Consider the following 22,441-nt stretch of genomic DNA (forward strand, 5'->3'; position numbering starts at 1 on the left):
TTGGTCCGCGGCAGGTTCGGGCTGCGAGGGAAGTGGACGTCAGGGAGAGGGGTCTCTTGGGGACCCCCCGAAAGCTATCAGAAACGGATTCCTTCCTTTTGGCTTATCTGCCATTTTGGACAGTAACCTTTCCTTTTCTTGGAGAACTACCAACAGGAGGGGACTGTCTGGTGTGGTTTTTATTTTTTGTGGCTTTCCCTATCTTTAGTTTTTTTAAACTTGTTGCTGTGTAGTTTTTATTATTCTATTTTAACCCTGTTGAGAAATAATAAAAATAGCTTTTACCTATCCAAGCATCCAGTGTGTGTATATTGGAGCCCTGGGAAAAAAAAGAACCTGCATAGGGGAAATTACTATCTACTCGGTCATCAAGGTCCTTGTCCTTGCCAAACCCAAGGTGGCGTAGTCGTTACAAATTCTACAAGCAGGTTTACTATGGTTACCCCTGGTCACCCCACCCATGACACAGACACTCCTGTTTTATGGCGACAGCTAGAAGAAAATTGAGTTTCTCCACATTGGCTGCAAGATTGGTTTCTTCTGGAATTCCACTTAAGCAATGCAAACTACACTATGGTCCTATAATCGCCTATTTGATTACTACTTCAAACAAAATGGTATATTCATTCACCTATCTTTCACAATGCTGTGTTCTTATCAGGCGGCCGCCCTTTTGTTTTTCCTCAGTGGAGTAATAGGGGTGTTCATACTCTGGCGGATGTTGCTAAAGACAACTACCTTTTCACATTTCAGGACCTGCAATTGCGTTCTAATTTACCAGGTACTTCTTCCTTTCTTCTATTTCCGTCTTCGCTCTGCACTGCGTGCATACGGTGTTTCCTGGGGGACAGAGTTACCATCTCATGCTTTACATGATTTATAGAACACAGGCTGGTGTTTATATGCCTCAGTGGCAGCCATGTGGGCCAGTAGGGAGCAATTGTATTCCTTTTTAATTGTATGTAATACATGTACACATAAACACAACCTTTCATAAGTACAGGGCTATATTACATAAAACATCATACATAGTTATTGGAGTTCAACCCACACACATTGGGATAGTTTACATAGAAACTTTTTCTCACTCTATTTTAGCAGTACCTTTCTAGTGTGTGAAGTTTTCTTTTAGCCAGAGAAATGCTTGTTCTAAATGCAAATAACCTAATTACTATTAAAATACGGAAGAATATATTTAAATAATTTCTAATTCGGCCTCGAGCAACTGCAGATATCATGCAGCTTTCTTAACCCGGTTTCCACGAAGGTGTAAGCTTTTGTTGAAGCACCGCAAGTACAGCCTGTCTCATTTGGCCACTGAAAAAATGTAATAAAAACAAAACAAAAACCGAGGTAGCGTTACACAAATACAATAATAATAATACTAATAATAATAAATACACATTGCATATGAAAGCACTTGTGCTATCCTTGTATTATTTGATAAACGTTTTTTGACTGCATATATATTTATTATAAACCTATATATATATATATATATATATATATATATATATATATATATATATATATAATAATAATAATAATCTCTACACGTTTTCCTACAGGACCAAATGAATCAAATGGCAATAATCTGAAACATTGAACACATGGTGTCACTTAAAAACAACATTAAGCCCCTTGCAGCGACGTGGTACAATCATTCAGACACACACTTCCTATGACACGTGGAATGTGCGTGCTACGTCACATAAATAATGACTGTGGAGAGCGATGAATTTCTAACATGGGTGGAAATCCAGCATGTTGACAGTGCATGACCACATTACTGCTACATTATCCATTCGATTACTAATCCTGTCTGTTCATTCGATTACTAATCCTAGCTGTTCATTCGATTACTAATCCTAGCTGTTCATTTGATTATTAATCCTAGCTGTTCATTCAATTATTAATCCTAGCTGTTCTTCTGATTGCTAATCCTAGTTTACCAGCTGATTCTGTTTACACATTCAGAAGACACTCATGTGACTTATTTCCCATTTTACAACACATTTGAAGAAGCAAATGTGACGGGTTTAATTCTATGTTATTGTATGTATCTCAGCCATCTGTATAGTTTTAATGTTCCTTATGTGCCCTTTTTAATTGTAGTCAATTATCTGCCTGTATTTAAATAGATTATTTTACTGTGTGTATCCCAGACACTTGTGTGGTTATTTATTGCCTTATGCGAGCTATTTGATTGTATTTAATCACTCTGGCAAATTGTTGAGTGAATACAGGTGAGTGCAGTGCAGAGTGGATACAAAACAGACAGACAATGATTTCCAGGTGCAAGGGTGTCTACTGATTTAATTAACAATGTCCAGAGCCTTATGACAAACACCTATAAATAATAATGATGCAGTGATACAGCGGAGTGTATACCTGTGCTAGGCTGAGTGCAGTATATCTCTGTGTGTCCCTGTGCTATGCTGGGTGCAGTATCTCTCTCTGTGTCCCTGTGTTAGGCTGAGTGCAGTATCTCTGTTTGTGTCCCTGTGCTTGGCTGAGTGCAGTATCTCTGTGTGTGTTCTTGTGCTAGGCTGGGTACAGTATATCTCTGTTTGTCCCTGTGCTAGGCTGGGTGCAGTATATCTCTGTGTGTCCCTGTGCTAGGCTGAGTGCAGTATCTCTCTGTGTGTCCCTGTGCTAGGCTGGGTGCAGTATCTCTCTGTGTGTCCCTGTGCTAGGCTGAGTGCAGTATATCTCTGTGTGTCCCTGTGCTAGGCTGAGTGCAGTATATCTCTGTGTGTCCCTGTGCTAGGCTGAGTGCAGTATATCTCTGTGTGTCCCTGTGCTAGGCTGAGTGCAGTATATCTCTGTGTGTCCCTGTGCTAGGCTGGGTGCAGTATATCTCTGTGTGTCCCTGTGCTAGGCTGAGTGCAGTATATCTCTGTGTGTCTCTGTGCTAGGCTGGGTGCTGTATATCTCTGTGTGTCCCTGTGCTAGGCTGAGTGCAGTATATCTCTGTGTGTCCCTGTGCTAGGCTGAGTGCAGTATATCTCTGTGTGTCCCTGTGCTAGGCTGAGTGCAGTATATCTCTGTGTGTCCCTGTGCTAGGCTGGGTGCAGTATATCTCTGTGTGTCCCTGTGCTAGGCTGAGTGCAGTATATCTCTGTGTGTCTCTGTGCTAGGCTGGGTGCTGTATATCTCTGTGTGTCCCTGTGCTAGGCTGAGTGCAGTATATCTCTGTGTGTCCCTGTGCTATGCTGGGTGCAGTATCTCTCTCTGTGTCCCTGTGTTAGGCTGAGTGCAGTATCTCTGTTTGTGTCCCTGTGCTTGGCTGAGTGCAGTATCTCTGTGTGTGTTCTTGTGCTAGGCTGGGTACAGTATATCTCTGTTTGTCCCTGTGCTAGGCTGGGTGCAGTATATCTCTGTGTGTCCCTGTGCTAGGCTGAGTGCAGTATATCTCTGTGTGTCCCTGTGCTAGGCTGAGTGCAGTATCTCTCTGTGTGTCCCTGTGCTAGGCTGGGTGCAGTATCTCTCTGTGTGTCCCTGTGCTAGGCTGAGTGCAGTATATCTCTGTGTGTCCCTGTGCTAGGCTGAGTGCAGTATATCTCTGTGTGTCCCTGTGCTAGGCTGAGTGCAGTATATCTCTGTGTGTCCCTGTGCTAGGCTGAGTGCAGTATATCTCTGTGTGTCTCTGTGCTAGGCTGGGTGCTGTATATCTCTGTGTGTCCCTGTGCTAGGCTGAGTGCAGTATATCTCTGTGTGTCCCTGTGCTAGGCTGAGTGCAGTATCTCTCTTTATTTATTTTTGTTGTGGGTAGGAGGGGATGGAGAGAGACAGAAGTCGAAGGAGTGAAGGAGAGGGAGGAATCCAGCAGAGTGGCTGGGGTTGGAGAGATGGATGTTAAAGTCACCTAATAGGACAGTTGGGGTAGACAGAGGGGAGGGAGGAGAGTAGATATTCGAGTTCATCCAGAAAGTGAGCGAGAGGCCCAGGGGGGCGGTACAGTACAATGAGCAGTAGTTGACAGGGAGAGGTTAGTTGGACTGCATGAAATTCAAAGGTATTTACAGAGAGTGAGGAGAGTGAGGAGGGGACATAAAAGAGTAAGGAGGGAGAGAGGAGAAGACCAGTCCCACCTCCCCGTCCAGTGAGACGTGGGGTATTGGACAGGACGTAGAGAGAGGACAGGGCAGCAGGAGTTACAGTGTTATCAGGGGACAGCCAGGTTTCAGTGAGAGCAAGGAAATCGCGAGAGAGGTGGGAGTCAAAGGCAGAGATGAAATCAGATTTGTTAGCAGAAGAGTGACAGTTCCAGAGTGCACCAGAGAGTGTGCGGGAGGGGGGGGAGAGGCAGAGGGATGAGGTTAGAGGGGTTGGAGGAGCAGCAACATTTGTCATCATGTTTTGTGTAAACTATACACTTGGGTTAATTATATATAATATATACAGTACTGTGCAAAAGTTTTAGGCAGGTGTGAAAAAATGCTGTAAAGTAAAATGCCTTCAAAAATAGACATGTTAATAGTTTATATTTATCAATTAACAAAATGCAAAGTGAGTGAACAGAAGAAAAATCTACATCAAATCAATATTTGGTGTGACCACCCTTTGCCTTCAAAACAGCATCAATTTTTTTAGGTACACTTGCACACAGTTTTTGAAGGAACTCAGCAGGTAGGTTGGCCCAAACATCTTGGAGAACTAACCACAGTTCTTCTGTGGATTTAGGCAGCCTCAGTTGCTTCTCTCTCTTCATGTAATCCCAGACAGACTCGATGATGTTGAGATCAGGGCTCTGTGGGGACCATACCATCACTTCCAGGAGTCCTTGTTCTTCTTCACGCTGAAGATAGTTTTTAATGACTTTCGCTGTATGTTTGGGGTCGTTGTTACGCTGCAGAATAAATTTGGGGCCAATCAGATGCCTCCCTGATGGTATTGCATGATGGATAAGTATCTGCCTGTACTTCTCAGCATTGAGGAGACCATTAATTCTGACCAAATCCCCAACTCCATTTTCAGAAATGCAGCCCCAAACTTGCAAGTAACCTCCACCATGCTTCACTGTTGCCTGCAGACACTCATTCGTGTACCACTCTCCAGCCTTTCGGCGAACAAACTGCCTTCTGCTACAGCCAAATATTTCAAATTTTGACTCATCAGTCCAGAGCACCTGCTGCCATTTTTCTGCACCCCAGTTCCTGTGTTTTCATGCATAGTTGAGTCGCTTGGCCTTGTTTCCACGTCGGAGGTATGGCTTTTTGGCCGCAAGTCTTCCATGAAGGCCACTTCTGACCAGACTTCTCTGGACAGTAGATGGATGTACCAGGGTCCCACTGTTTCCTGCCAATTCTGAGCTGATGGCACTGCTGGACATCTTCCGATTGCGAAGGGAAGTAAGTATGATGTGTTTTTCATCTGCTGCAGTAAGTTTCCTTGGTCGACCACTGCGTCTACGGTCCTCAACGTTGCCCGTTTCTTTGTGCTTCTTCAAAAGAGCTTGGACTGCACATCTGAAAACCCCTGTCTGCCTTGAAATTTCTGCCTGGGAGAGACCTTGCTGATGCAGTATAACTACCTTGTGTCTTGTTGCTGTGCTCAGTCTTGCCATGGTGTATGACTTTTGACAGTAAACTGTCTTCAGCAACCTTACCTTGTTAGCTGAGTTTGGCTGTTCCTCACCCAGTTTTATTCCTCCTACACAGCTGTTTCTGTTTCAGTTAATGATTGTGTTTCAACCTACATATTGAATTGATGATCATTAGCACCTGTTTGGTATAATTGTTTAATCATACACCTAACTATATGCCTACAAAATCCCTGACTTTGTGCAAGTGTACCTAGAAGAATTGATGCTGTTTTGAAGGCAAAGGGTGGTCACACCAAATATGGATTTGATTTAGATTTTTCTTCTGTTCACTCACTTTGCATTTAGTTAATTGATAAATATAATCTATTAACATGTCTATTTTTGAAAGCATTCTTACTTTACAGCATTTTTTCACACCTGCCTAAAACTTTTGCACAGTACTGTGTGTATGTATATATATATATATATATATATATATATATATATATATATATATATATATATATATATTAGCTTGAATATATCTCGCTAATGTCAGTATTCCATATTTACATTGATGGTTGTAGGCTACACATGATTGATGGACTATACAAATGACAAGTTATCTTTTGAAGTTTAGGATAATGAAAAACTGTTAATATCAAGTTTGCCTAATTAAATAATAGTATACTCTTCATATAAAGGTTATTCAATTGCTTATAAAATGACTAGATTAACTAATACACATAGGATAATTGATTGTTTGCCTAACTGATTAGTATACTTGTATACTAACCTCATTATTCAATGTTTTATTGAGTAAATAAATGATCTAATTGAGACACATATGCCATATTAAACTAATTGTTAGCTGAATGGTATAAATACAAAGCCACGCTCTAATTCACAATGAATGTGAATCTGATGAAGACACGTTAGGTATCAAAATGCCTTGTTTGTCTGTCTGTTTTACAACCACGTTTTTAAACAAATAAAGAGATTCTTTAGATGCATATAAATGGGCAGGAGTGAAGTATTGAATCCTTCTAATGAAGAACAACGTGAGAGTGCCACTATGAATGTTGGCTCAAAGATTTTTGAACTTTTGTATTACCGAAGAGACTCTACCTTCACTACATACAATTACCTTGTACTGGTCAGCACCTCTTCTATAGTAAGCATTGTAGGGCACAAATGACTCTCTTGTTACACACACACACACACACACACACACACACACACAGACGTATACAGTATATACTGTATGTAAAACTATGGTCCCCAAGGGAAGAACTGTAGTTACGTACAGGGGACTATAATGCCCGAAGCCGCAGGTAACTATAGTTAGGTAAGTATAGTTCTTCCCTTGGGGTCTTCAGTTTCCCACTATGAGCCAAGGTCTGTAGTCCATATTTGTTTTATGAATCAGTCAAGTATATTACTTGAATTAAATGTTAGTTTTAAATAGTAAATTACCATTTTTTTTGGCATAGAACTGTTCGTTTGACTTTCTCGTTGTGTTGTATTTTTATATTGTCAAGGTGGATTTGTTTGAATTTAGGAAGTCATAAAACACTGAAAGCGATGTTTTTATGACGGTTTTGTGTTTGCAGCATCTTTGTTTTGTAGTATGTTTTGTAATTCTTTTTCTGTTATGTCACAAAATCGATGACCAGACGCGGGTTTGACCGGCATTGTGCTTTGCTGTGTGTGGAGTGGAGGATGCTCAGTGTGATGAGAGTGGAAAAAAAACAAACTATTGACCGAAAACAGTGCCACAGAGCAATAGTTATTTCTGTTTTTGGTCATGTGATGAGGTTTTAACCAACCACATGGCAGAATTTCTAATGACTGTGTAGAATACTTGAATCATGTGTGTCCTACTGTGTGTGTATTGAATGGGACACCGTACTTTATATTCTACATCCGAGTACTGTTGACACTCGGTGCTTGTTTTACGATGGCTGGAGTGAAGGCGTCTAATGGATTTCTGTTATGCTAATAAATACAAACTTGTTTAAGTGAACTAAACTGTCTTACCACTCGTCACTCGACATGGTGTCAGAAGCGGAGCTTAATTCCAAGGAATAAGCAGAAAACCAAAAGGTAAAAAAAACAAAAAACAGCCATGAGTAGGCTAACTCCATACTACATAATTATAACCTGCAATAAGAAAATAAAGCAGAAATAAACAATAATGGCAGATAGATTTAACAGACCGGACCCTCTTGTCTTAGATGGTAATGTTGCTGTACATTGGCAAGTTTTCAAACAGGAAAAAGACATTTTCATAGTGGCGGCACACAGTGATAAACCTGCCAGAACGCAAGCTTACATACTCAACCTTGCAGGCCCAGAGGCTATTGAACAGGAATGTTCATTTGTTTATGCTCCAGCTGTACTAGCTGAAAGGGGCACAGACATTATCACACCTGCTGAATCCAGGGAAGATCCAATATGTCTCAAACAAATTGTGAGCTCTGCAATCCACAAACAAATATAACAATGGAGAGACACACGCAATGAAAAACAAGGAGAAACAATTGAAGCATACGTGAGTGACTTACAAAATAAAGCAAAACGCTGCAGCTTCAGCATTCTGCAAGAGAAACTAATCAGAGATAGACTTGTTTGTGGTATCATCAGTGATAGTGTCAGAACAATACTTCTACATGAAAATGATTTCACTCTAGCAAAAATATAAGTGTGTGTCAAATAAATGAACTTACTGAACAGCACTCCAAAACACTGGCAACTCCAAAGCACACATCAACCAATGTTGGCAGTATACAGCATAAAGATACAAGAAATAAGCAACAGGAAACAAGATCAAAGCCACAGCAAGAGTGGTACACACAACAATGCATTGTAAACTGCAACAGTTGTGGAGGCAACCACCCTGCAAAACGAGACACATGCCTAGCATATGGACAGCAGTGCCACAAATGTGAGAAATGGAATCATTTCAAAAGATGCTGAAAATCTTTGCAGTACACACAGAACCATACAAAAGGCCAAAGATCTGTCAACAAGCTGGAACCAGCGCATAGCTCAAGCGACAGTGAGGACTTGTTTTATGTTGATGGACTTACAGCAATACACCATTGAAACATGGGAAATAAACAAGAGCAAAGATAACAATGAAATCTACTGCACAATTCAAATTAATGGAAATCCTGTCAAGCTGAAAGTGGACACTGGCACAAAATGCAATGTGATGTCAATGGACACATACCTTCATGTGAAAGACACAGAGAATCTGAACACAGCAAAGATCACAAAACTTATTGCATATGGAGGCAATGTGATCCACACTGCAGGCACAGCTTTCCTTGAGTGTCACACCACAGGAAGATTGTACATCTTGCTGTTTCATGTAGTCAAGAGAAATGTGCAACCATTACTTGGTATACCTGATTGTCTTCGCATGGACTTGATAACTATAAACAAATAAATCCACCAGATAGATATCAACCAAGATTCCAGTCTGTCTCAGATCATATTTTCAGATTTTGCTGATCTCTTTGATGACAAACTAGGTAAACATCCAGTCACATACTCAATGATGGTTGATTCAAATGAAATTCCTGTTGTGAGACCGCCATGCAGAATCCCTTGGCAATGCAGAACAAAGTAAAAGCTGAACTGGACAGAATGGCACTTTTAGGAGTGATCACACCCATCTCAGAGCCGACATAATGGGTCTCATCAATGGTGGCAACGCACAAGAAAGGCTCTGATGATATACGCATTTGCATAGATCCACAGGACCTCAATAAAGCACAAAAGTGTCCAAACCACCCCATGCATACCATTGAGGAAGTTTCAGCATAAATGCCAAAAGCAACAGTTTTCTCTGTACTGGATGCAAAGAGCTCTTTCTGGCAAACAACTCTGGACAAGGTGTCTTCATTGCGCACAACATTCAACACTCCTTTTGGGAGGTACGGGTTTATCAGAATGCCTTTTGGAATCAATTCTGCATCGGAAGTATTTCAACATACCATGGAACAAATCTTTGCAGGATATCTCTGTGTCATCATTGTTGATGACATCATTGTTGGAGGAAATGGTTTCCAAGAATACAATGCCATTTTAAAGAAAATACTAGACTGTGCACACAAAGTCAATCTAAAACTCAACCCTCTTAAGTGCAAGTTCAGACTGAAACAAATGGGCTATGTTGGACACCTGTTTACAGACGAAGGTCTGAAGCCTGACCCAGTAAAGATTAAAGCAATCAATGAGATGCTTGCCCCAGAAAACACTACAGCTATCCAACGCTTTCTGGCAATGACAAACTATCTAAGAAAATGTATCCCTAACTTCAGCGACATCTCAGCTCCATTGTGTTTGCTAACATACAAAGACACAGAATGGTGTTGGTTGAAGCAACACCACGCAGCTTTTGACTCATTGAAAGCAAGTATAACCAGCCCACCAGTTCTCAAATATTATAACGTTAATAAAACCTGTCACTTTAACTTGCGATGCATCTTAGTATGGTCTTGGTGCAGCATGCCTTCAGGGAGGTAAACCAATTGCCTATGCCTCCGGCACACTCACACAAACTGAGACCCGTTGCGTACAAATCGAAAAGGAACTTCTAGCAGTTGTCTTTGCCTGTTTCAAATTTTACGACTACATCTATGGAAAGCCAGTGACCATTGAAACCGATCACCAACCACTGGTTACAATCAAGAGCAAACCACTGCACACTGCACCAGCACGTTTACAACGCATGGTGCTCAAACTGCAGAAATTCAATATAAATCTAATCTACAAGAAAAGAAAATAACTCTACCTTGCTGATACATTGTCATGTGCTCCGAAAAAAGTACTTCACAGCACAGTGATGAGCAAGATTAATTTGAAGTCATGACAGTTACACACATCTCGTCTACTAGACTCAAGGAACTGTGTGAACACAAAGCTGCAGACACGACACTCCAGAAGCTGTCAGACACAATCATGCGTGGATGGCCCAGCCATGAACAAAGTGTACTCCCTCAAATACACTAATACTTCCCATACAGAGAAGAGTAAGCCAGTAATCTGTGACACCTGCGTGATGTGGGAAATCCAAGAAAACCCAGCAGAGCTCAGTCAAGTGTGTGTAAAGTGCCACACGATCCAGGACTTAAACTAGTAAGCAGGCTAGAAATGGAGCTGGAGGAAATGAGACAGCAACAGGAGCTTGAGGAGTTGGCACACCCACAATTCATGCAATTCATGGAAGTCAGCACCCCTATTAGACTAAAAGCCACCAGGGAGTTGGAAGATGGTCAAAACAGCTGGGTTGAGGTAGGCAGAAGCACAGAAAAAAGAAACTTAGTCAAACACAACCACCAGAAATCAAAACATCCAACAAATTTGAGCCACTTCAAAATTTAGATGATCAAAACCAACATCAAGAGAACAAAAGGAACAACATCCAGGACCCTATAAACAGTGCTGGCCAGGCAGCAAAAAGAAGGGAGGTCATGATTGTTGGGGACTCCATATTGAGAAACACAGCAAGTTCAGTTTGCAGTTTGGACCCCCTTACTACAACAGTATGCTGCCTTCCAGGAGCCTCTGTCACGCACATCACTGAGAATGTGGTCAGGCTCCTAGAATGAACAGGAGACGACCCGGTAGTAGTCGTCCACATCGGTACAAACAACATTGGAAGAGACAGGCCAAGATCCCTGCAAAACAAATTCAGAGAGCTAGGAAGGAAATTAAAAGACAAGACCAAAACTGTGGTATTTTCTGGGATACTGCCGGCACCGTGCAAAGGACCATACAGACAGCTGGAAATACAAAATCAAAATGCATGGCTGAAATCGTGGTGCACACAGGAAGGGTTCACCTTTCTTGAACATTGGAGCACATTCTACAACAAGGACTATCTATATAGGCGGGAAGGACTACACTTAAACAAAAAGTGAACCAACCTACTCGGAGAAAGGATCCTTGAGGAGGTTCAGAAGCATTTAAACTAGAAAGGAAACAAGAGTAAACAAGAAAAAACAGAAGGGAGACCACATCAAAACAAGGACAACAACTCAGGTAAGACAGCCATTAAATGTATTTATCTAAATGCTATAAGTCTCAGAAACAAAATGATAGAACTTGAAGCTACTGCACTAACAAGTAACTACGATGTGATAGGTGTTACAGAAACTTGGTTGTCTGAGAGTGATGGAGACAAATATAATATTAGTGGGTACACACTGTATAGGAAAGACAGAAGAGGCGGAGGAGTAGCGCTATATATAAGAAATAGTCTTGAAGCCGAGGTGTTAAATCTGGACGAAGAAAACAATGCTGATTCACTATGGGTCAGAATAATGGACAAAAATTCAAAGGGCACAATACTAGGAGCATGCTATAGACCACCAAATTCAGATGCTGAGCAAAATAATCTGTTATACAATGACATTAGAAATGTGTGTAGCAAAGGTGAAGCCATACTAATGGGGGATTTCAACTTCCCCCGTATAAAATGGGAAAACCCAGTGGGGAGCACGACGGATGAAACTGAAATGGTGGAAATGACAAATGACTGCTTCCTAACGCAATTTGTCAAGGCACCGACTAGAGGGGAGGCATGCCTTGATTTAGTCAGAGAGCCATTGGCAAACTCAGACCACAACATGGTCTCATTTGAAGTGATTTTTAAAATCTTAAAAGTAATGACTAAAGCTAACATTTACAATTTTAGAAAAGAAAACTATGAAGGTATGAAACAGAGACTAACAGAAGTAGATTGGAGTAAAATAGAGAAAACATCCACAGAAAAAGGATGGCTGTTTTTTGTTTTTTTTAAATGTAGTACTAGAGGCGCAAAACAATTACATCCCAAAAGTAGACACATCTAAATCTAAAACAAAATGGCCCAAATGGTTTAATAGATCAATTTTTAAAAAAATCAGCAAAAAAAGGCACTTTACAGAGCATTTAAAAGGGACCAAAAACAAAGTACACAGAAAGAGTACTTGGAACTGCAAACGCAAGTCAAAAAGGAAGTTAGAAATAAGTTAGTTTATTATTAATAATAATAATAATAATAATAATAATAATAATAATAATAATAATAATAATAATAATAATAAAAAGGCAAAGAGAGAGATAGAAATGAACATTGCTAAGGGGGCTAAAACCAATTCCAAAATGTTTTTCCAATATTATAACAGCAAGAGAACATTCAAAGAGCAGGTTAAATGTCTAAGAGACACAAATGGCAAAATCATAGACGAAGAAAAAAAAATAGCAAATATATTAAATTATTACTTTTCACAAGTTTTTACAAAGGAGGATACAGACAACATGCACCACATGTTGACCTGTTCCTATCCAGTTTTAAATAACTTTAGCATAACAGAGGCAAAAGTGTTAAAGGGACTAGGAGCTCTTAAAATAAACAAATCCCCTGGGCTGGATAAGATCCTCCCAATAGTACTCAAAGAAATGAAAGAAGTTATTTACAAACCGCTAACCAAGATCATGCAACAGCCTCTTGACACAGGGGTTGTACCGACAGACTGGAGAATTGCAAAAGTAATACCAATCCACAAAAAGGGAGACAAAACCGAACCAGGTAACTACAGACCAATAAACCTGACTTCTATTATACGTAAACTTATGGAAACTATAATAAGATCCAAAATGGAAAATTACCTATATGGTAAAAGTATCCTGAGAGACAGTCAGCATGGTTTTAGGAAAGGGAGATCGTGTCTAACTAACCTGCTTGATTTTTTTGAGGATGCAACATCGACAATGGATAATTGCAAAGCATACAGCATGGTTTATTTAGATTTCCAGAAAGCTTTTGTCAAAGTCCTGCCTAAAAGATTAATTCTCAAACTGAACGCAGTAGGGATTCAAGGAAATGCATGCACATGGATTAGGGAGTGGTTAACATGTAGAAAACAGAAAGTACTGATTAGAGGAGAAACCTCAAAATGGAGCGAGGTAACCAGTGGTGCCACAAGGATCAGTATTATATTCTGGTATAGTAAGCAAATTTGTTAAATTTGCAGACGACACAAAAATAGGATGAGTGGCAAACACTGTTGCAGCAGCAAAGGTCATTCAAAATGATCTAGACAGCATTCAGAACTGGGCAGACACATGGCAAATGACATTTAATAGAGAAAAGTGTAAGGTACCGTACGCAGGCAATAAAAATGTGCATTATAAATATCATATGGGAGATACTAAAATTGAAGAAGGAATCTATGAAAAAGACCTAGGGAGTTTATGTTGACTCGGAAATGTCATCTAGACAATGGGGGGAGCTATAAAAAAGGCCAAAAAAGATATATTGTGAAAAGTGTTGAATTTAAATCAAGTAATATTAAAACTGTACAATGCATTACTAAGACCTCATCTAGAATATTGTGTTCAGTTCTGGTCGCCTTGTTACAAAAAGGATATTGCTGCGTTAGAAAGAGTGCAAACAAGAGTGATCAGAATTATCCCTGGTTTAAAAGGCATGTCGTATGCAGACAGGCTAAAAGAGTTGAATCTATTCAGTCTTGAACAAAGAAGACTACACTGTGATCTGATTCAAGCATACAAAATTCTAAAAGGTATTGACAATGTTGACCCAGAGGACTTTTTCGACCTTAACAAAGGAACAAGGACCTGGGGTCACAAATGGAGATTAGATAAAGGGGCCTTCAGAAAATAAGAGGCACTTTTTTACACAGAGAATTGTGGGATTCTAGAATCAACTCCCCAGTAATGTTGTTGAAGCTGACACCCTGCGATCCTTCAAGAAGCTGCTTGATGAGATTCTGGGATCAATAAGCTACTAACAACCAAACGAGCAAGACTGGCCGAATGGCCTCCTCTCGTTTGTAAACTTTCTTATGCTCTTATGTTCTTAAGAGCTCACAATTGACAGCAGAATTGTCATCAAAGGCCTCAGATGTACCCAAATCACTGCAAACAGAATACATCTCACAGAGGACATCCCGGTACAGAAGCAACAAAATGCAGCTCGAGACATTGTCATCTGGCCATCAGTTACATTTTTCTCTCATTACTAACTAATGCAAATGTCATTACTGTCTCACTTACATGTAAATATAAAAGCTGCAAAGTTGCATTGGTACAAGTTATGTAGGCTGTACCACCAAATGAATGTAATCAATAATTGTTTTCCTTTGACCATACCAGATACATTGAGAGAGCGCAGGGTGTTTCATAGCAGTGCTGGTCCCCCGCTGATTCCTCACCCCTCTCTGTTGTTTCATGAGGAGTCTTGTGGGGTTCAGATTACAGCCATGTGCCCTTCGGCAGTCTGAGGGGCCCAGCTTGACATGATGGTGTAAAATACAAGACTGAGGGTTATGCAACATTGCAGCTTCCCCAGCAATGACCCTCCGCACCAAAGTGTAAGCAATCAAGTGTAGGACTGCTCCCCCCCCATCTCTATACACTGCCCTTTGAAGACTGACAGCAAAGTATGTCAACCTGCATTATGAAATAAGTCTTTACAAGCTGAGATTTGTTTGCTGGGCAATGTGATGGTTCTGTCCAGCGCTACTGCAGTGAACTCAATCAACCCCTTTTCTTATGATCTTCTTGTGTGCAGGATGGAAGTTCAGAAGGGGGCAACAATCAAGGCGAGGGGCCAATGGGCAAGCAAAACAGAGTTCATCTTGGCTGTTGCCGGGCAGATTGTCGGGCTGGGAAATGTGTGGAGGTTCCCCTATCTGTGCTACAAAAACGGAGGAGGTGTGTGACAGTATTGTGCATTTCCCTACATTTGTGTACACTCTTCTTCTGTGGCAGTGTAGTAGTCAGCAGTCTCTTGTTTGTGTCACAGGGCAGAGGGTGGGCGTGAACTGGCGACCCTGCATACTCCCAGAGAGCATCTCAATTACTCTATAAAAGAGCCGGGCTCGTCTGCATTCGTGGTTATAGAGCTTTTAACCTCATTAAATCGACCAGGGACATAACTATCAATTACATTTTTCCTCCCATTACTGACAAATTTGTTATGCAAATGGAATTGCTGACACGTCTCACTTATATGTAAATATAAAAGCTGCAAATGAATCTTGCTTCAGTATTTGGCCTAATTCCACAGTGAGATCAACTGTCAATGAGTATTTAGCCTACCTCACAATGTTTCTTCAAACAGGCATGTTCTTCGTCCCCTACCTGCTGTTCCTGGTGTTCTGCGGGATACCTCTGTTCCTCCTGGAGACAGCTCTGGGGCAGTACACCAGCCAGGGGGGCATCACCGCCTGGAGGAAAATCTGCCCACTCTTTGAAGGCAAGAGAATCATTGTCTGTTAATTAACTCTTTAATCATAAATTATTATAAGGCACCAAACAAAATCCAAAAGGAAATGTCTTACCATTACACTGAGGAAGGCATTACTTTATAGGGGTAATCAAGGCTTTTAAATAACACATTCTTGCACATCCTTAATAACCTTCAAGTGTCATTTTTCTGAAGATTTTATTTTCAATATCCACACCGATGTAGGTAATAGAAACGTTTGCCTGCTGAGTTTTCAAACAACACTGTAGACAGGGCTGCAATAAACCTGGGTTCAAATCTATCTATTAATAAGTGTATTTACTTTGCCATGCAAAACAGAATTACACAGTATCTGTACCCCAATGGATCCTTTCACAAGCGTTGATTACACAAGTGCATACTGAGCTGAAGGAGAGAGAGAGAGAGAGAGAGAGAGAGAGAGAGAGAGAGAGAGAGAGAGAGAGAGAGAGAGAGAGAGAGAGAGAGAGAGAGAGAGAGAGAGAAAAAACACTTCACAGCACATACAGATACAACAGAGTAATAAGAAGGACAAAGGGAGATGGCAGCAGGCTGTTCCAAAGTATTAATACGAGGTTGATAGCTAATCTGTGTGGCTGTGAAGCAACAAGAGCAGCCAAGACAACGTGGAGGCTATGCAGGAAAACCACTTCTTTTTAAATATCTCTAAATGAACCTGTTTCCTCAATGCACTGAAAGCTAAACAAAACAACTGTACAATTTTTACATGTGGCTTGAAATGGTGGGATGTAACAGCTTTATTCTGCAATATATACATGGAAAAAATCACTCAAAGGGTTAAGATCAAAAGCCATGACCAATACTAAATTCAAAATCATATACAGGAGTTAGTTGCGTATCCAACTGCCGTGGGACCACAGTAAGGGCGGATATGTAAAAAGTCTGATAATTGAATCCTGTTTTAAATACCATTATACACAGCTGTAACAATTACTATATTCACACAATTATTGTTTTGAGATTTAGATTTTATTAGAGAGCTCCCCTAAGTCCCTTGTTTAGAAAGATACAGGGTATTAATGCTTGTGACAGAGTAGCCGTCTGCTGTGTGGATGTGTACATTTCCTGCCGAGTGACAGGCAGGAGATCCAGATGGAGGTTGAAGTTGATATGTCCCCCTGCAGGCAAACAGGATTTATTTACTGTACATATCAACACACTGAACAGCTCACGTGACACTACCAGCAATGACAGTGCACAGAGCACATACAACACAGTGTACGAAAACTTAGGAAGGATCTACAATATCGGAACAAGCAGCAGTGTGGAGTAGTGGTTAGGGCTCTGGACTCTTGACCGGAGGGTTGTGGGTTCAATCCCCAGTGGTGGACACTGCTGTTGTACCCTTGAGCAAGGTATTTTACCTAGATTGCTCCAGTAAAAACCCAACTGTATAAATGGGTAATTGTATGTAAAAATAATGTGATATCTGTATAATGTGAAATAATGTGATATCTTGTAACAATTGTAAGTCGCCCTGGATAAGGGCGTCTGCTAAGAAATAAATAATAATAATAATAATAACAAATCTTCTCTGTTCAATAAGAAACTAACATTGCTGAAGAGATTGATCATGGCGGATAAACAGTTATGGTGGATATGTGACAGGCGGATACGCGACTGATTACTGTACTACTGTTATTTAATGTTCTTAATTTATTTTATCTATCATCTATTAATCCTGAATATAGGGTTAATAAAGTGTTTATTAGTAGACCTTATAAAGCACTAATAATGACATTTATAATGTGCTTGAATAATCTCAGCTCCCTATGCTGATTTGTCCTTAATAACCTCATTTATAAATGGCTTCATACATACAGACGTGCTCAAATTTGTTGGTACCCTTACAGCTCATTGAAATAATGGTTCATTCCTCCTGAAAAGTGATGAAATTAAAAGCTATTTTATCATGTATACTTTCATGCCTTTGGTATGTCATAGAATAAAGCAAAGAAGCTGTGAAAAGAGATGAATTATTGCTTATTCTACAAAGATATTCTAAAATGGACTGGACACATTTGTTGGTACCCCTTAGAAAAGATAATAAATAATTGGATTATAGTGATATTTCAAACTAATTAGTTTCTTTAATTAGTATCACACATGTCTCCAATCTTGTAATCAGTCATTCAGCCTATTTAAATGGAGAAAAGTAGTCACTGTGCTGTTTGGTATCATTGTGTGCACCACACTGAACATGGACCAGAGAAAGTAAAGGAGAGAGTTGTCTGAGGAGATCAGAAAGAAAATAATAGACAAGCATGGTAAAGGTAAAGGCTACAAGACCATCTCCAAGCAGCTTGAAGTTCCTGTGACAACAGTTGCAAATATTAAGAAGTTTAAGGTCCATGGAACAGTAGCCAACCTCCCTGGGCGCGGCCGCAAGAGGAAAATCGACCCCAGATTGAACAGAAGGATAGTGCGAATGGTAGAAAAAGAACCAAGGATAACTGCCAAAGAGATACAAGCTGAACTCCAAAGTGAAGGTACGTCAGTTTCTGATCGCACCATCCGTCAATTTTTGAGCGAAAGTGGGCTCCATGGAAGAAGACCCAGGAGGACTCCACTTTTGAAAGAAAAACATAAAAAAGCCAGACTGGAATTTGCTAAAATGCATATTGACAAGCCACAATCCTTCTGGGAGAATTCCTTTGGACAGATGAGTCAAAACTGGAGCTTTTTGGCAAGTCACATCAGCTCTATGTTCACAGACGAAAAAATGAAGCTTTCAAAGAAAAGAACACCATACCTACAGTGAAACATGGAGGAGGCTCGGTAATGTTTTGGGGCTGCTTTGCTGCGCCTGGCACAGGGTGCCTTGAATCTGTGCAGGGCACAATGAAATCTCAAGACTATCAAGGCATTCTGGAGCGAAACGTACTGCCCAGTGTCAGAAAGCTCTGTCTCAGTCGCAGGTCATGGGTCCTCCAACAGGATAATGACCCAAAACACACAGCTAAAAGCACCCAAGAATGGATAAGAACAAAACATTGGACTATTCTGAAGTGGCCTTCTATGAGTCCTGATCAGAATCCTATCGAACATCTATGGAAAGAGCTGAAACTTGCAGTCTGGAGAAGGCACCCATCAAACCTGAGACAGCTGGAGCAGTTTGCTCAGGAAGAGTGGGCCAAACTCCCTGTTAACAGGTGCAGAAGTCTCATTGAGAGCTACAGAAAACGTTTGATTGCAGTGATTGCCTCTGAAGGTTGTGCAACAAAATATTAGGTTAGCGGTCCCATCATTTTTGTCCATGCCATTTTCATTTGTTTTATTATTTACAATATTATGTTGAATAAAAAATCAAAAGCAAAGTCTGATTTCTATTAAATATGGAATAAACAATAGTGGATGCCAATTACTTTTGTCAGTTTCAAGTTATTTCAGAGAAAATTGTGCATTCTTTGTTTTTTGTGGAGGGGTACCAACAACTTTGAGCACGTCTGTATTTATAGTTTGTTCTTTCATATGTAGTATCTATCAATCATTCATAAATGGTTGAAGTGTTTATTAGTGGACATTATTAAGCATTAATAATGGCGCTAAAAAGGGGCTTTATAAATATTTATTACCTGTTTGTTCATAGTTTATATACTATGTATTCATCATCAATAAAGGGTTACTAAAGTGTTTATTATTGGACCATATTATAAAGTGCTACCAATAAAATTAATAAATAATGAAAATATGCACATGTGACAGGGATGGCTAAGTGGTGACGTCAGGCCAGAAGCAGGAACAAAAACAAAGGCAAAATAGTGTGGTGCAAAGGTGCGGCGGCGTTTATTGAAACAAATAAAATAAATATTCAAACAAAAACACTTGCTCACAGAGAGAAATAAAAAGGTCACGCAACAAGTAACGAACACTAAACACACAGATCGCTCAGGCTGGGCAGTAGCCTTCACGGACACAGATTACTTTGAGTTTCGTTTTCAGTTTACCTCACTTTTGTTCCTCCTTCCTAGAACCCACAAGACTCCTCTCCATCCGGAACACAGAAAACTGCAGGCTTTTATACAGATGACCATCTCCCGATTAGCAACATATTAAACAATTAATTAACTCGGGAGATGGTCACCTTCTGCACAAGGTTTTTAATGTGGATGGGGCTTCCCATCCACACTGCAAAAGCAAAATAAACTATGGCTTCGCAATCATATACATACATATATAAATCATAACAATAATAATAAACAAATACAAAATAAAACAACTGTACAGGGGCGGGGAGTACCTGCCCTGCCCCCTTTTATATGTGCAGGGTTTTCTACTGCCTTGCTACAGCATATATTACATTATAATGTTTAACTGCATATACACAACTGAAGTAAGAATTTCATCTTTTGTAACTTGGATTATAAATTAAATTGCTTTCCGAACTCCTAGGATATTTGATATATACTGTATATATATATATATATATATATATATATATATATATATATATATATATATATATATATATTTTTTTTTTTTTTTGTATAAACACTACCGTCTCATACACTATTGTTATTGTGTCTGTCATATGGACAGGACATAGTGCATGCAGCTGAACTACACCAACATAATGAAGCCAGCAAACCAGGACAGATACAATTGGTACATAATAAAGCATGTGTACGAGTCCACTTAATTATACATTAGTATTCCTACAAAGATTGAAGTAATTATTGATTAGTGCACAGACTGCTTAGTAAAGAGCATTGGCGCTGTTCAGTTCACAAAACAAAGTCATTAAGGAAATTGTGTCTGTTTCAGTAGGCTTGGTAGGCAGACTAACAACACACTACCATAATATTGAATACACAAATAAAATACACAAATATAATATTGTACTTGGAAATGACAAAAAAAAGTGAACCCTGACACAATCTGACCCTTTCTGGTTTCGTCACTTTGTGCAAGAGCCGCTGGTCTGTGAAGGCTTTCAATTCTAACGAAGGAGAAATAACGCTGATTTACCTGTTAAACTAATCTGATGTGAAATGTTATTCGATAGGTACACTGTTTCTCAAGTATTTGAGCATATTATTGTGTATAGATAGCAGTCCCAACAAACAGTACGTACAATTATTATATATAAGCTCAAACATTGGTGGTGCTGGTCCTGCATTACAGAATATTGATGGAGCATGTGCATAACACCCAGTGTCTCTGATTGTGAATGCATAGCAAAGAATAGGTAAGCATCGTAAAGCCCATAGGTACTGTAAAGCATGGTAAATGCATGGTATAACCATGGGGAAAAGCACAGAAAATTACTGTGCAAAGCTTGTATACCAGAGGGCTTGTTCAAGTCTTAACCTTCTGCTCTTTCAGCCACATGTCTGTAGTGAACTGTGTGAATACTTTGCATCAGTTACTTGTTAAATATATTAAAGACATGAAAAGCCTTGCAGTACCAGAAGTGGATGTCAATCTTCATATCTTCTTGTGTGCTTCCCCCTCCTCCTCCCCTCTCTCCAGGTATGGGTTATGCCAGTCAGTTGATCGTTGTCTACACAATTATCTTTTACATCATTATCCTGGCCTGGGCTCTCTCCTACTTTTTCCACTCCTTCAGCTGGGAGCTGTCCTGGGCCAGCTGCAGAAACACCTGGAATACAGGTACTCTGACTGGGAGGGCAGTGAGGGAATGGTAGCACTCTTAATGCATACTAATCATGTTACATTATATCATTTATTGTGGTCATGACACATTTATAGTTTGTTTATATTTAAAAACATATTAAGATTATATGTACATAAATATATGGATATGTGATGCATATATGTAACATATAAAATGGTTACATTGCATATATTTATATTTAAAATATGTGTTCTTTCCCTATGGGACATGCCTCTCTCCTTCACACTTCAGCAGGTACTGTTTTATATCTCCAGGTAGCTACCCAGAGCAACCTGCTTCAACAGCGGCTGGAACTGTTTGTCACTTTCCTTTCTGAAGTTATCCTCTGCCTTCCCTTCCCCGTGTCTGACAGGTACCTGTGTGGAATTCGACAAGCAGAACCTCACTTCTAACTGGACTGTTCCCAAGAACGCCACGTCCCCGGCCATGGAGTTCTGGGAGTACGTTAGTTAAATCCACGCATGCACATGTTTGTTTACAGTATTTTTCATTGACTCCCAATATGGTGTAGAAACACTGATTATCCCTGTTTAATTGTATGCGTGTCCTGGTCCCTTTAGGAGGCGGGTGCTGAAGATCTCTGGTGGGATTGAGGAGGTGGGCAGCCTGCACTGGGAGATGACGCTGTGTCTCCTGCTCGCCTGGATTATCTGCTATTTCTGTGTCTGGAAGGGAGTCAAATCCACAGGAAAGGTGAGGGCGCGACGAGGCACACGTGCAGGAATTTGACTTGCAAAGCGACACCAGTCGAGATGCATCCAGCCCAGTTCCTTTCATGTATAACTGGCTCTCAAACCCTCTCAAACCCTCTTCTCCTTTCCACCACAGAATCAACGTGTGTGTGTGTGTGTGTGTGTGTGTGTGTGTGTGTGTGTGTGTGTGTGTGTGTGTGTATATATATATATATATATATATATATATATATATATATATCACAGATTTGCATGTTCCATTGACTTGCAATGTT

At 40.2% G+C, this 22,441-nt stretch overlaps 1 protein-coding gene across 1 annotated transcript; it reads left to right on the top strand.

Annotated features, from left to right (window-relative positions):
• Positions 1-15,120: 15,120 nt before the first annotated feature.
• Positions 15,121-22,231, top strand: LOC117427045 (sodium- and chloride-dependent GABA transporter 2-like). Its single transcript, XM_034925428.2, has 5 exons — positions 15,121-15,262; positions 15,672-15,806; positions 21,309-21,449; positions 21,827-21,914; positions 22,035-22,231. The coding sequence occupies exons 1-5, from the start codon at positions 15,121-15,123 to the stop codon at positions 22,201-22,203; spliced, it is 675 nt and encodes a 224-aa protein (XP_034781319.2). The 3' UTR covers positions 22,204-22,231.
• Positions 22,232-22,441: the final 210 nt, after the last annotated feature.

Source organism: Acipenser ruthenus, chromosome 11 (genome assembly GCF_902713425.1).
Source record: "Acipenser ruthenus chromosome 11, fAciRut3.2 maternal haplotype, whole genome shotgun sequence".
NCBI classification, from domain to species: Eukaryota; Metazoa; Chordata; class Actinopteri; order Acipenseriformes; family Acipenseridae; genus Acipenser; species Acipenser ruthenus.

Coding starts and splice junctions, on each gene's coding strand:
- LOC117427045 (XM_034925428.2), top strand. CDS start 15,121: ATGGAAGTTCAGAAGGGGGCAACAATCAAGGCGAGGGGCCAATGGGCA. Junction 15,263..15,671: donor GTGCTACAAAAACGGAGGAG/GTGTGTGACAGT, acceptor TTCTTCAAACAG/GCATGTTCTTCGTCCCCTAC. Junction 21,915..22,034: donor CCGGCCATGGAGTTCTGGGA/GTACGTTAGTTA, acceptor TGGTCCCTTTAG/GAGGCGGGTGCTGAAGATCT.